The sequence below is a fragment of the Carcharhinus amblyrhynchos genome, chromosome 19 (assembly GCF_965287045.1).
Source record: "Carcharhinus amblyrhynchos chromosome 19, sCarAmb.v2.hapA, whole genome shotgun sequence".
In the NCBI taxonomy this organism is placed as follows: domain Eukaryota; kingdom Metazoa; phylum Chordata; class Chondrichthyes; order Carcharhiniformes; family Carcharhinidae; genus Carcharhinus; species Carcharhinus amblyrhynchos.
The window spans coordinates 42,976,860-42,992,724 of record NC_137342.1 but is presented as its reverse complement, the minus strand read 5'-3'; the positions used below and the strand labels follow the sequence as shown (position 1 = coordinate 42,992,724).

Genomic DNA, 15,865 nt, shown 5'->3' with positions numbered 1-15,865 from the left:
AGGTGAATTGACCAAGCTAAGTTCTCTCTTAGTGTACCCAAACAGACGCCGGAGTGTGGCAACTAGGGGATTCACTGCAGTGTTAATGTAAGGATACTTTTGACACCAATAAGTAAGTAAATGCTAAATTGCGAACAAAGTTTGTATGGTTAGTAATTTGACTCCAGATAGTACCAGAGAAGTTGTAGAAACACAAGTGTTTGCAGCCTCAGTATTTAAACCATTGCTGTTTTATCAGCTTTATTTCATCCCAAAGTAGGCTGAGGGTTTTGCTGCGCTCTTGTTCCCCATTGCTGCAGGGAGCTCGATTTAGGCTTCAGATTTGGAGCTGGGAGGGAAGGCCTTGGCGTTGCCCCGGTAACGGGGCGGCCGCTGATTGGTGCGTTCGAGATGCGGCAGTTTTAAACTGGGGTGTGGGGGTGGGGCGGTTATAGACAGGGGACAGAGAGAGAGACACACACACACACACACACATATATACATATATACATACAGGGCCCCGCACACACTCGCCATGAGCCAGCCCGAGCCGCCGCTGAGAGAGAACAGGCGGCCGTCGCTCAAGAGGAAATCCTCGGCCCCGTCCAGCAGCAGTCCGGAAGTGGGGGACAGCCGGTGAGTGAGAGGGAGCCGGGGAGGGAGCGGCGGTAGGGCCCGGCACAGAGGCTGCAGCAAAGGCCCGCCCGGGATCCACTGATACCTCCACCCACTTCCCATTGCCCCCGATCGCCCCCAACGAACCCCACTGCCGGTCGCCAACCCCCCCCCCCCCCCCCCCCACGATCAACCCCCTCCCCCCGATCAACCCCGAATCCCCCGATAACCACCCACTGGTCCCCCCACCGCTGATTTCCCCCCCCCACCGCTGATTTCCCCCCCCCGACCGCTGATTTCCCCCCCCGACCGCTGATTTCCCCCCCCGACCGCTGATTTCCCCCCCGACCGCTGATTTCCCCCCCCGACCGCTGATTTCCCCCCCCGACCGCTGATTTCCCCCCCCGACCGCTGATTTCCCCCCCCGACCGCTGATTTCCCCCCCCGACCGCTGATTTCCCCCCCCGACCGCTGATTTCCCCCCCCGACCGCTGATTTCCCCCCCCGACCGCTGATTTCCCCCCCCGACCGCTGATTTCCCCCCCCGACCGCTGATTTCCCCCCCCGACCGCTGATTTCCCCCCCCGACCGCTGATTTCCCCCCCCGACCGCTGATTTCCCCCCCCGACCGCTGATTTCCCCCCCCGACCGCTGATTTCCCCCCCCGACCGCTGATTTCCCCCCCCGACCGCTGATTTCCCCCCCCGACCGCTGATTTCCCCCCCCGACCGCTGATTTCCCCCCCCGACCGCTGATTTCCCCCCCCGACCGCTGATTTCCCCCCCCGACCGCTGATTTCCCCCCCCGACCGCTGATTTCCCCCCCCGACCGCTGATTTCCCCCCCCGACCGCTGATTTCCCCCCCCGACCGCTGATTTCCCCCCCCGACCGCTGATTTCCCCCCCGACCGCTGATTTCCCCCCCGACCGCTGATTTCCCCCCCGACCGCTGATTTCCCCCCCCGACCGCTGATTTCCCCCCCCGACCGCTGATTTCCCCCCCCGACCGCTGATTTCCCCCCCCGACCGCTGATTTCCCCCCCCGACCGCTGATTTCCCCCCCCGACCGCTGATTTCCCCCCCGACCGCTGATTTCCCCCCCCGACCGCTGATTTCCCCCCCCGACCGCTGATTTCCCCCCCCGACCGCTGATTTCCCCCCCCGACCGCTGATTTCCCCCCCCGACCGCTGATTTCCCCCCCCGACCGCTGATTTCCCCCCCGACCGCTGATTTCCCCCCCCGACCGCTGATTTCCCCCCCCGACCGCTGATTTCCCCCCCACCGCTGATTTCCCCCCCCCCCGCTGATTTCCCCCCCCCCCGCTGATTCCCCCCCCCCCGCTGATTTCCCCCCCCACCGCTGATTTCCCCCCCCCCACCACTGATTTTTCCCCCCCCCACCACTGATTTTTCCCCCCCCCACCACTGATTTTTCCCCCCCCCACCACTGATTTTTCCCCCCCCCACCACCACTGATTTCCCTCTCTCCCCCCCGCCCCCCCCCCTTCCTCTGCTTGTATATTTTTTGGGCTTTTTAATTTCATTTGTGTGAAAACTTGAGCAATAATGCATCTAGGACATGCTATTGTCCCAGAGCAGCTCTCCAGGAAATTAGAGATGTTGATATGGCACAAGCCATATCACCATTTCCCAGGTTATTTGTGCCTCATGCTCACTTTTCCTTGCCAAAGGAACGTATGTGAGTTCTCAAAGCTCTGCTGTCCCCACACTCCCACACAAAAAGTATCAGAGGTGATTGTGACTTTCCTGGTGCTGCCTTTTAAACTCAAAAATAATGTTGATTTGGCAGCAAGACAACTTCTATAACAGCTTATATTTATATGGTGCCTTTTACATAATGAAACAACCCAAATCACTTTGTGGGAGCATTGTAAGATAAACCGTAGGTACAAAGCCCGTTCGAGTGATATTGAGCTAAATGACCAAAGACTTTGTCAAAGAGGATAGGCCTTGAGGAGCTTCTGAAAGGAGGAAAGAGGAACAGTCATGTTTCAGGAGGCAGTTCCTGAACTTATGCTTTGAGTTACCTCAGCACTGATCATGAAAGGTGGAGTAATTTAAAATTTCTCCAAATGGGTATAGAACATGGAGAACTGTTCATTTTAATTATTAGATTTTGTACTATTCATATTTTTTTCAGGGATTTTGCCAAAAGAAACAAATTTTTGCAGTTATACTCTTTTGTTTAATTTATTGCTTTTTTATTTATTAAAAATGAGAGGGGGTGTTTGCAGCTCCTGGTGCAGCTGTAACCATTGAGGTGTAACAGCTGTGATAATCTTGCAAAGAAGGGCGACCCAAATAGATGAACCATTTTTATTAAAGTAACTAACAATGTACAGGGAGTGATATTATGACTATTGTACTTCAGAACTCAAGACTGCTAATTGCAAGGAAAATTGCACTTACCTCCAAGATTCACATGCCCTAGCCCGATTGGCTGAATGTGTTACATGATCCTCCTGGGGCTTGCCCTGTAATGGGGCACACTACCATATATATCTCTTCCCTTTTAGGTTCCTGATTAACACATTTCAATAACAATTGAACAATTTTCAATGTTGTACAACAAATGGATCTCAAACAAGTCAGCCCGGGACTTTTTGATCCTCTGGGAGCATTGTAATTCACCACCAGGTGCTCAGGTAGTCGAGATAACTTTGGTTTGAACTTTAATGGGTTGACTCTTGCTTTGTGTAAGTGCAGATAACTCCTCTAATTCCCCCTGAACATTCCTTGACTCTGCCTCAGGATAACTTGTTGCTGCATTGGTTTCATCTGGAGCAATATCACTGATACACTCAGGATGGTCTGCCCCACTGGTTCTGTGCATGATTATTTCTCTTTCAAATGGTCCAGGGTTTCTTTTTCATTGCACCATTATTTCACACAACATTTGGCCTGTTCTGGCCACTGCTGTCCTAGGGATCCAATTTGGGTCAGCACAGTATTTCTTGGCACATATCGAGTCGTCCATCTCAAATACCCTCTGTTTTGTTTTGTTGTGTTGCAATGCTTATTCTGTGCATGCTGTTTTGCCTTCATCCTCCCTGCCAAACTCGGAAATGCAAGACCTAACTTGATCTAATATCTTTGCCCGTTGGTAACTTGGCAGGTGTAACACCTTTGGGTGACAAGGGATGTTGTTCTATAGGCAATCAGGAAACTGGCTGGTTTGGTTTGTAGAGAGGCTGATGACTTTCTTCATGAAAGCCAAATACCGTGGGGACTGGGTTCTTAAACAAAAACAGAAAATGCTGGAAAATCTCAGTAGGTCTGACAGCATCCGTGGAGAGAGAATCGAGCCAATGTTTCAAACTCAGCTCTGATGGAGAGTCATCCTGATTCTCAACACTGGCTGTATTCTCTTTCGGAGTCATAAGAACATAAGAAATAGGAGCAGGAGTAGGCCATCTAGCCCTTCGAGCCTGCCCCGCCATTCAATAAGATCATGGCTGATCTGTCGTGGCTCAGTTCCACATTCCCGCCCTCTCCCCATAACCCTTAATCCCCTCGCTTATCAAAAACCCATCAACCCGCGTCTTAAAAATATTTAGTGAGGCAGCCTCCACCACTTCAACGGGCAGAGAATTCCAGAGATTCACCACCCTTTGAGTGAAGAAGTTCCTCCTCAACTCCGTTCTAAACCGCACCCCCCTTTATCTTGAGGCTGTGCCCCCCAGTCCTACTGTCCTTTCTGAGTGGGAAGAGTCTCTCCACCTCTATCCTATCCATCCCATTCATCATCTTATATGTCTCAATGAGATCTCCCCTCATTCTTCTAAACTCTAACGAGTACAAGCCTAGTTTATTCAGCCTCTCCTCATAGCTCAACCCCCTCAACTCCGGTATCAGCCTAGTAAACCCCCTCTGCACTCCCTCCAAGGCCAAAATATCCTTGCGTAAGTGCGGCGCCCAAAACTGCACACAGTACTCCAGCTGCGGCCTCACCAATGCCCTATACAGCTGCAGCAAGACCTCCCTACTTTTATATTCAATCCCCCTCGCTATGAAGGCCAGCATCCCATTCGCCTTCCTGGACACCTGCTGCACCTGCAGGCTAGGTTTTTGCGACTCATGCACAAGGACCCCAAGGTCCCTCTGCACCGTCGCCTGCTGCAGTTTTTCTCCACGTAAGTAATAGTCCTTCCTACCAAAGTGGACCACCTCGCACTTGCCAACATTAAATTCCATTTGCCATTTCCTGGCCCATTCGCCCAGCCTATCTAGATCCTTCTGCAGACTCTCCACGCCCTCCGCGCAATTTGCCGTTCCACCAATCTTGGTGTCATCAGCAAATTTCGACACCCTACACTCGGTTCCCTCCTCCAGATCATCTATATAAATGGTAAATATCTGAGGCCCCAGCACCGACCCCTGGGGCACTCCACTAGTCACCAACCGCCAATCCGAATAGCACCCATTGACCCCCACTCTCTGCCTCCTATTTGACAACCAGTCCTCTATCCACGCTAACACCCTACCCCCAACTCCATGCCCCCTGACCTTCTGCAATAACCTCTTGTGAGGTACCTTGTCAAACACCTTCTGAAAATCAAGAAAGACCACATCCACTGGCTCTCCTCTATCCACTGCCCTAGACACATCCTCATAGAAGTCCAATAAATTTGTTAGACACGACTTCCCCTTAACGAAACCATGCTGCGTCTGCTCTATCAAGCAATTCCCCTCAAGATGCCTCGCTATTTCCTCCTTGATGACGGATTCTAACATTTTACCTACAACAGACGTTAAACTAACCGGCCTATAATTCCCTGCCTTTTGCCTGCCACCCTTCTTAAACAACAGCGTAACATTAGCCGTTTTCCAATCTTCCGGCACTTCCCCGGAATCTAGCGACGTTTGGAAAATAACCACCGAGGCATCCACTATCACCTCCGCCATTTCTTTCAGAACCCTTGGATGCATTCCATCCGGTCCTGGGGACTTGTCCACAATCAGTCCCTCCAGTCTGTCGAGCACCGCCTCTCTAGTAACAATAATGTCATTCAGACCCTCCAGTCCTACCACCTTTCCATCGCTAACACCCGGCAAATTATTCACGTCCTCCTTCGTGAAGACCGAAACAAAAAAGTTATTCAAGACCTTAGCCATTTCCCCATCCCCTACCACTAAGTCCCCCCTCTCATCCTCTAAGGGTCCAACGTTCACCCTAGCCAGCCTCTTCCTTTTTATATATTTATAAAAACTCTTGCTATCCTTTTTTATATTAAGCGCTAGCCCAGCTTCATAGTTTCTCCTACCCTTCTTTATCAACTTCTTTGTCAATCTTTGTTGACATTTAAACCTCTCCCAATCCTCTTCTCGCCCGCTACTCTAAATGCCTCCGCTTTTAATTTAACACTTTCCTTCACCTCCTTCGTTATCCACGGCTTATTACCTCGTGATGTGGCGATGCTGGCATTGCACAGGGGTAAACACAGCAAGAAGCCTGACAACATTAGGTTTAAGTCCAACCGATTTATTTGATAGTAAACTTGCAAGCTTTTGGGGTTTGCCCCTTCATCAGGTGAATGGAGAGTTCTGGCCTCAGACAGAGCATATAACAGCACAGACAGTTTACAGATTACTGATTTAGAATGCGAGTCTTTACACCTAACCTGCTATTCAAGTCTTAAAGTGGCCAACAATGTGAGTGGAAGGAGCATTAAGCCCAGGTTAAAGATATGTGTATTGTCTCCAGGCAGTACAGTAAGTGAGGTTTTGCAAACCCAGGTAAGTCATGGGGGTTACAGATGGTGTGACATGAACCCAAGATCCCTGTTGAGGCCGTCCTCGTGTGCAGAACTTGGCTATCAGTCTCTGCTCAGCGACTGCTCTGTCGTGTGTCGTGAAGGCTGCCTTGGAGAACGCTTACCCGAAGGTCAGAGGCTGAATGCCCATGACCACTGAAGTGTTCGCCAACAGGAAGGGAACAGTCTTGCCTGGTGATTGTCGAGCGATGTTTAGGTTTGCTAAACCTCACTTTCTGTACTGGGCCACCTCAGATGATATGAATGAGGTCAGATTGCCCAAAATGTGATCAAAGAGGTCTGTTTTAAGGAATGTCTTAGAGAAGAAAATTGAGGTCGATGTATGCAGAGGTGAGGCCAAAGACCCTTTCAAATATGTTGCTAACAATACTTAAGGTAGAACTCTTGTAAAGTGCTGACTCTTTTTATTAAAGAGCTGAACTTTTGTAGTTTAAAAGAAATTGCAGAAGGTGCCTCATGTTAAACTTGGCCACCAGTGACAAAGCTTTTTGATTCATTGGGTTCATTGAGATGTATCAAAGTTAGAATCACAGGAAAATACGGAGGAAAGCCATCAACAGCCAGGTTGCTAAATTGGGCAGAAGGATTTGTACTGTATGTCACCAATAGCACTGTTGCTAGATATCTGTTTTGGAAGATGATAATGTTGACTGGTCTGGTTTATTTTCAATTGCAGGAATTTTTATAGAATCTAATGGGTTAGTATTGAGTTTTGCTTTCTTGCTAAAGTGAAAGTTTATTTATTAGTCACAAGTACATTAACACTGCAATGAAGTTTCTGTGAAAATCCCCTAGTTGCCACACTTTGGCACCTATTCGGGTACACTGAGTGAGAATTAAGCATGGCCAATTCACCTAACCAGCATGACTTTTGGACTGTGGGAGGAAACCAGGCACCTGAAGGAAACCCATGCAGACATGGGGTAAGTGTGCAGACTCTGCACAGACAGTGACCCAAGCCAGGAATCAAATATGGGTCCCTGGCGCTGTAAAGCGGCAGTGCTAACCATTGTGCTACCGTGAGTAATGTTCCATTTATTCTGAGTACCATTGAAAATGCACTGTACTGAGTTGATGTCTGAGAGTATATTGGTTCAAGAGGCCTACTTGAGGTGAACATTAGGTGGTGCAAATCATTGTTTTTGTGATTTATATAATGTGCAGTCCATTGTTTTCTGGTAATCTGGGCAAACTAATTCAGTCTTGGCCTTCTTTCCAAAGGTTCTGTTCTTTATTACTATTTCTCCCCAGTTGTAGTTTTATAATTATTTAAATTGCTGTTTCTGCTTTTATATTAATATTTATGACTGGTTGTTCATAATAGCCATTTTAAAATGGTCCATGCAACTGCATGTTGGAAGAATTTTTATTGTTGTTGCCACCTCTGCATGAGCAAGTGAGATTAAACAATGGATAACCCACTCCATTATTACTTGACGTAAGTGTGTAGCTAATCAGTTGCCACTATCGTACGTTTAAGATTGATCATTAGGGCATCAAGTGCTTACATTTGTGAGTAAGACTGACAGTTCAGCAATTTCTTGATGGGTGTAAATTTTTGCTTAGCTACCAAGCAGACTATTAATTCGAAGCTGAGTTATGTTTGATAGTTCAATTTAATTAAAATTAATTGGCCAGATGTGTAACTGTGAACAGCAGTAATTTTATATAGTTGTATTTCTACTTATAAGGCAGTTGAGTTCTGTCCAGTAGAACACTTAGTGTTTGCCCAGTCATGTGTAAAACCTTGCATTGCAGACATATAGTCTCAATGGTTATATCTAATCTATTAGAACATAGGATCTCATTTTCAAATGGGCACTAGAAATGAAATAAATCACTAAGCTAGTTAAATATGCTTTTTGCTCTTCCTTTGGTTCGATTTTATTTAATAAACTTGATTTTCAGTTTTAGCCTGAAATAACACATAGCCAATTTTATTTGTCAGTGCAATTGAGGGTGTGTAATCATCAATTTGAAGTGCATGCTTCTCATCATTATTTTCTCCCTTGCTCTGTTGTCCAAGATTGTGTTTGTTTTACAAAGATCATAACGTTGTTCCCTGGAGATCATAGGCTTGCCTGTGCAAGTGGAACTTTTATATTGGGCGCAAGACAATACCTGTTTAAAACTACAATAAAGTTACTGTGAATGTCCCCTAGTTGCCACATTCTAATGCCTGTTCGGGTACACTCGGAGGATTTAGCACGGCCACTGTCCTTAACCAGCACATCTTTCATACTGTGGGAGGAAACCGGAGCACCCAGAGGAAACCCAAGCAGGCACAGAGAACGTGCAGTCACCACACATGCAGTGACCCAAGCTGGGAATTGAACCCTGGTCCCTGGCATTGTGAGGCAGCAGTGCTAACTGTTGTGCCATTGTGCCACTCCCCCTTAGTGCCCACAGATGTGTGTGTTAGGAAGAAGTAGCAGGGGTATCAGGTACACCTAGGGATCGGTCTGTGTAAGATGCTGTTTTGGGGAGTCAATGCAGACTCGATGGGCTGAATGGCCTCTTTCTGTATTGTAAGAATTATATGATAACTGGTGAGTAACCACCATTCCCCATTGCGATCAATACTGGCCTTCAGAAAGTCTTCTGGACAAAGACAGAATCCTGTCAGACAGTTGTCAGCAAAGTCACTGATGTTAGACTTAGACTTCCTAGGCTCCACGTGATTGGAGTATTTGCTCCTGCACAGGACGTTTTTCTTCCTCATTCTGTCTTGCACTGTCCTGTGCTATGCTGGTGTCATGTCATGGACTGATTTCTCCAACGTGTTGCTAATCAGCCAGTTCCAAGTTTACTTGCCTCAAGACATACCGTCTGCAATATTGACCATCCCTGTCACCGTGCTAACGACAGGCAGGCTTGGATTTCAATCAATCAATTACAGGATTGTTTTCATAAATTAGAAAGCACTAAAGCAGTCGAAGGGTGTTTTGTAATTTTATACCTCTTTGTATTTTTGTGGCTTGAATTATGGACTTGAATTAGTCAGTTACAGGAGGGTTTTCACAAATTAAAAAGCATTGGAGCAGTGATTGGCGTACTCTTCTGTATTTTTGTGGCTTGCATTGTGTGAGCTGAGGGTGGATGAGTTCAGGAGGGCAACAATGTACTTTGGGGGCATGACTTGACATAATTTGGGACAGGGCTTAATACTGGTGGGTGGGGCTTGACATCACAGGGGGTGGAGTACCACGTCACCAGGGGACCAGGCATGATAATACAGGGGATCCTGGCACAGAGGCAGGGTCCCCACAAATGTAAGTCAGCCTCTGCTTACATAAGACTCCCAAAATGAGGGCTGTACTTTGGGCTTGCTTGCCTTGTTGAAGCTCCAAGAGAGGAGGTGAAACACTTCAAGGACTCCCTCCAAAGCTTTGTTGAAAAAGTGCAACATCCCCCACCAAAATCTGGGAATCTGGAGCAGAGGAAAGGAGCTGAACACTTCAAATTTCATTGCCGAGAACAAGTTGAAGTCAAATGTCGACAGCAAAAGGAGCACATGGCATCCCACCCACTCCTTCCTCCATCCACTATCTGCCCCACCTGTGACAGAAATAGTTGGCATCATATTGGACCCCTTAGGCACCTGAGATCTTTTCAGTGTGGAAGCAAGACATGGGACTGCCTAACAAGAAGGGAAGAATATCCTGTCTATGCATTCCACCACTTGTCCACAATTTGGATAAGCTGTGACTGATTGTGACTGGGCTCCATTTGGGCTTTCCCATTTTCTTTGTAAAGACCACAGTCGGATCTGCTCTGAAATAACTTGTTTGGGTCACTGATGGATAATCCTACCTGACTGTAAAACGCTGTCCCCAACTTCATGGGTCTGTCCCACAGGTAAGTACTGGACATAGCCAGAAATGATGACAGAGACCTCTGGGATGTTGGCTGTACGAAACAGAGGTATTGTCGGTTCTATCGCCATCCATATCCAGGTTAGAAGGAAATGAGAAACCTTAAAGTTCATGTCCACAGGTCCCTGAAGGTAGCAAGACAAGGTGGCAAAGAAGGCAGATGGAATGTTTTCTTTGATTGTAAGGATGTAATGATGGAACTCTGTGTAAAATGCTGGTTTGGCCACAGCTCAAGTTTTGCATCCTGTTCTGGTCACTGCATTATTGAACACTTCAAATTTCATTGCCGAGAACAAGTTGAAGTCAAATGTCGACAGCAAAAGGAGCACATGGCATCCCACCCACTCCTTCCTCCATCCACTATCTGCCCTACCCGTGACAGAAATAGTTGGCATTGTATTGGACCCCTTAGGCACCTGAGATCTTTTTAGTGTGGAAGCAATTGCTCTGTAGAGAGTACAGAAGAGATTTACAAGAATGTTGCCAGGGCTGAAAAATTACAGCTTTGAGGAAGGATTAGGTTAACACAGGTAGTTGTACTTAGAACAGAGGTGGCTGAGGAATGACTTGATTGAGGTGTACAAAAATACAAGGAGCCTAGAGTAAACACGCCAAGTAGCGAGGTCAAATTCTAGGATGCACAGATTAGTGGAAGGATTAGAGGGCATATCAGGAAAAAATATTAAATCCAGAAGATGGTAGGTGTCTGGAATTAGCTGCCCGGATTGGTGACTGAGACAGACACCTTCAAATTGAGTTAAACAGCATCTGGACCTACATCTGAAGTGCTGTAACTTGCAAGACAACATGCCAGGTGCTGGAAGTTGGGATAAGAATGGGTGGCACAGACCGAATGGGCTGAGTGGCCTCTTTTGTGCCATAGCCTGTGGTTTTATCTCGTTTACCTGTACCATCTGACGTTCATGTGATGCGATGATCATGGCTGTAGTCTGACTGGCCTATGGGACAACTTTTCCAAATTGATTCGCATTCACTGATGTCACTGAGGAGGAATTGATAGGAGTGATTGGGCTGTAATTGCCAATTTGTGTTTCATTGTCAGTAAGTCCAACCATTATTATGACTTGCACAGCAATTATTTAACCAGTCAGTGGCTTGCTAGGTCACCTCTAAGAGCGCTAAGAGTCAACCACTAGAGTTGCATTTATGGCAGATTAAGTAAAGGATTCAGGTTCCCCCATTGAGCCAGTTAAATTTCTGTGACCATTTCGAAGACTACGTATTTTTGGTGCAAGTTTATAAACTACTAGATTAGTGAATTCAATTTCGGAGATTCCCATGATATAATGCGACATTAAAACTCAGTCACTGAGATATACAGCCTGTCAGTCAAACTCGCCAATGCCAACCAGGTTTCCTAAACTGTTTGTCTGCATTTGGTCCCTATCCCTATAAACCTTTCCTATCCATGAACCTGTCCAAATGTCTTTTAAATGTTGTAATTGTGCCCGCCTCTACCTCTGGCCCTCAGGTCATTTTTAAATCTTTCACCTCTCACCTTAAAACTATGCTCTCTAGTTTTGGACTCCCCTGTCCTGGGGAAAAGACCTTGGCTATTCATCTTAGCTATGCTCCTCGTGATTTAATAAACCTCTATAAGGTCACTCTTATCCTCCTATGCACCCAGGAAAAAAAGTCCCAGCCTATCCAGCTTCTCATAATTCAAGCCTTCCAGTCCCACTAATATCCTTATAAATCTTTTATACACCCTTTCCGGTTTAATAACATCCTTCCTTATAGCAAGGTGACCAGAATTGTGTGCAGTACTCCAAATGTGGCCTTTCCTATGTCTGGTACAGTTGTAATGTAACTTCCTAACTCCTGTAATGAGTGCTGCGACCGATGAAGGTAAGTGTGCCAAATGCCTTCACCACCCTATCTATCAGCGACGCTACTTTCAAGGCACTACGTACTTGCACCCTTGGATCTCGCTGTCTGACAACACTCTCCAGGGCCGTACCAGTAACTGTGTAAGTCCAGCCCTGGTTTGTCATCCTAAAATGCATGTAGGGTTGCATGTAGAGTACCACAATTACAATATTATTGTCCATAAATTTCCAGGGTTATTCACAATTGTGAGCAGTTTGGAGAAGTTGACTGATTACAGAGGAGCAGGAGTTGGCCAATCAGTTATTTAAACCTGCAGCGTCATCAATTAGACTGTGGTTGATCTGTTTGTGGTCTCAATCTGCCATCTGTTCCCCATAACTTGACTCCCTTGTCAATCAAAAAAATCTGTTCACCTCAGCCTTGAATAATGTCAATGATCCAATCTCCACTGCTTTCTGGGGAACAACCTATGAGAGAAAGAAAAATCTCCTGAGTAGATCTCTTAGTCTCAAACTGTGTTCCCAGTTCTAGTCTCTCCCGCAAGAGGAAATCTATCTATCCTATTGAATCCCCTCCAGATGTTATATGTTTCAATTTATGAGCAAAATCAGAATTTTTTTGTATGAAATTAAGCATTATACTGTAGCTCCACTAGAGGCCCCCATAAATCCACAGAATTACACCCATTGGATTAGCAAAATGTATACAGGTACACTATGTCACCTTTCTTGTTGCATCTGACTCACACACACATACTCATCCTCACCCCAACATGATCTTTTGTGTGAACCTTGGCAACCCTTAAATATTTTGCCCAAAAGATTATTGGGCACCATATCATTCATACAAACATGCCATACCTACATACCATACGTAGTATACAAAACATGTTTGTGTGTTTAAGTTGTTCCACTTGAATGTCAGTCAGCTAATGGGACCAGTGTTCTAGTAGAGCCTCAGGGGCTCCCTCAATCCTTCTCTTGCTGCTGACCCTTTGATCCGTGACCCTCCGTTTTCCTTCTGCAAGTTTAAGCTGCCCTTCCTGCCTCTCTTCTCATCTTCAGACCTCTCAAAGAAAATGTGGGGAGGGGAGTATGGGAGGATTGATAGCAAGAGGGTCAGGGCTCGTTAGAGGCCCCAAGCTGAAGGGTCGGCAAGAGGGAGCGGTTCAGATCGCAGGATGTTCAGTGGGCAGGTGAAGCAACAAGTGAGGTGTAAGGAGAAAATTAGCATTCTAAAAAATATGATTTTAAAAGTTATTTACCATTAAAGTAATTGGTTTGAATGGGAAAATCTAATTTACTCAAAGTTGAGCTTAAAGTTGCATCTTTTATGAACACCACTACAATTCTAAGTGAGGGCTTGCAGTATTTGAATTTGAGCAAGAAGATTTGCATGCTTACTTTTTTTTACAGAAAGGTATAGAGATATGCAATCGAGAATGAGCATTGTTTTGAATCTGCAATTCTACATCCTGGATGTTATTTCCAGTAAGCAGTATGTGTAATATGGTCCAAACAAGTATTACTGATGGCTGATGTAACTGTCATGATAGGTCCAGATAGGCACTTGGTAATGCAGGACACAAATCTGAAGTACGAATACTGGAAATAATTTTGGGAAAGGAATGCAGCTGAAAGTAAAATGGTTTAGAGTATTGCATGCAGTTCTGGTCACCACACTACCAAAAGGACATGGAAATTTTGGAGGGAGTGCAAAGAAGGTTCATCAGGATGTTGCCTGATCTCGAGGGTGTTGGCTATATGGAGAGGTTGAATAGACTAGAATTGTTTTCACTGGAAAGACAAAGGCTGAGGGGAGACCTGATAAAGGTGTACAAAATTGAGAGGCATAGGCAGGATGGATAGTCAGAGGCTTTTTCTCAGGGTGGAAGTGTCAATTTGCCGGGCGCACAGGTTCAAAGTGAGAGGGGGAAAGTTTAAGGGAAATGTGCAGGGGAAACTTTACATGCAGAGAGTGGTGGTGCCTGGAACGTGCTCTTAAAGGATGAGGTGGAAGCAGGCACATTAGCAACATTTAAGAGGCATCTGGATGGGTACATGAATAAGGAGCGAATAGAGTGATATGGACCGAGTAAGGCAGAAGGTTTCTTTTAGTTTAGTGAGGATGCCATGTGAATGAACAATGTCACTGAGTAATCGTGTCTCCTGGGGGTGATATGAGGACAAGAATCAGGAGAAAGGGAAATGATGATGATTTCTGACTAAAAATTCTACTTTGGTTTAATGTGGTACCCTTTGCAGAGAGGGAATTACTTTGCTGTGTAATGAGTTTCTGGAATCCATAATGTGAAGATGCCAGCGTTGGACTGGGAGGGCACAGTCAGAACTCCAGGTTAAAGTCCAACAGGTTTATTTGGAGTTATTAATTTTTGGACCGCTGCTCCTTCATCAGGTGAGTGGAGAGTTGGGTTCACAAACATGGCATATATAGGCAAAGACACAATTGCAAGATAATGGTTGGACTGTAAGGCGTTACAAGTACTGACAATGCAAGTGGAGAGGGGGATAATCACAGGTTAAAGAAGTGTGAATTGTCTCAAGCCAGGACAATTAGTAGGATTTTGCAAGCCAAGGCCGAATAGTGGGAGTTACAAGTAGTGTGACATGAACCCAAGATCCTGGTTGAGGCCATTCTCAAGCGTGTGGGACTTGGCTGTCAGTTTCTGCTCGGTGATTCTGTGTTGTGTGTTGTAAAAAGGGTGCTTAGAGAAAGCTTACCTGAAGATTGGAGGCTGAATGCTCTTGACTGCTAGAGTGTTCCCTGACTGGAAGGGAACTTTCCTGCCTGGCAATTGCCACATGGCGTCCATTCATCCATTGTTGTAGCATCTGCATTGTCTTGCCGATGTACCATGCCTCAGGACATCCTTTCCTACATCGTATGAAGCAGACTTGTGTGACTCGGCCAACGTTGTCTCCGAAAGCGTGTGATTCTAAATAAACCTGTTGGACTTTAACCTAGTGTTATGAGACTTCATACTGTGCTTTTGGAAGGATCCAGAACAACATTTGTGAAGAGTTAAATCTCATACACAAAAATACAATAAATGCATAGTTAATTTATTGTTGATGATTGAGAGAGGAATGTTGACCAGGTCAGCACAAGAACGCTCTACTCTTCATTATTCTATCATCTATTACTTTTCAAAAAAATCTTCACATTTTTCCTCCATTAATGTACTGTGTGCACAGTGAGAAACCTGTTTCCAGCATACACCTCTGCCAATACCCCAGGAAGAGAGATGGATATAATTGACTGGGCTCACTGAGAAGGTACCACATTCATGCACCATGTTTTTGCTTGTTATAGTCCCATAATGAAGGAGAAGCAGTTAGCAAATCTTTAGTTTCAGGTCTGAGCTCTACTGCAGTAGACCTTCGTGCCAGCATAGTATAAAATAAACATTTTTGCACACATTACCGCATCTCAATTTTTTCATCAAATGAATAATGCGAAGGAAACATTAACTAAAAAAAGGCATTGAACATTACACATCCCGGTGGTTGGATTTGACTTAATTAGTTTTTTAGCTGGAGACTGGTATTTATGAACAACAATTTGATGCAGCTTATGTCATTTACAACCCACTTTGTGGATATCCCCAATGGCCAGTCAGTATTTTTCATAATATTTCACATTAATAGATAATGTACATGAAAGAGTCATTTTGCAATGGAGTTTGTTCACTTGGAACCAAGTCATATGAATAGAAATAAGTTTGATTAAA

At 45.8% G+C, this 15,865-nt stretch overlaps 1 protein-coding gene across 1 annotated transcript in view; it reads left to right on the top strand.

Annotated features, from left to right (window-relative positions):
• Nucleotides 1-497: 497 nt before the first annotated feature.
• Nucleotides 498-15,865, top strand: part of net1 (neuroepithelial cell transforming 1) — a 128,680-nt gene continuing 113,312 nt past the window's right edge. Inside the window, exon 1 of the mRNA XM_080207673.1 lies at nucleotides 498-615. Within this exon, the coding sequence (XP_080063799.1) occupies nucleotides 515-615 (101 nt within the window). The 5' untranslated portion in view covers nucleotides 498-514. The remainder of the gene's footprint in view (nucleotides 616-15,865) is intronic.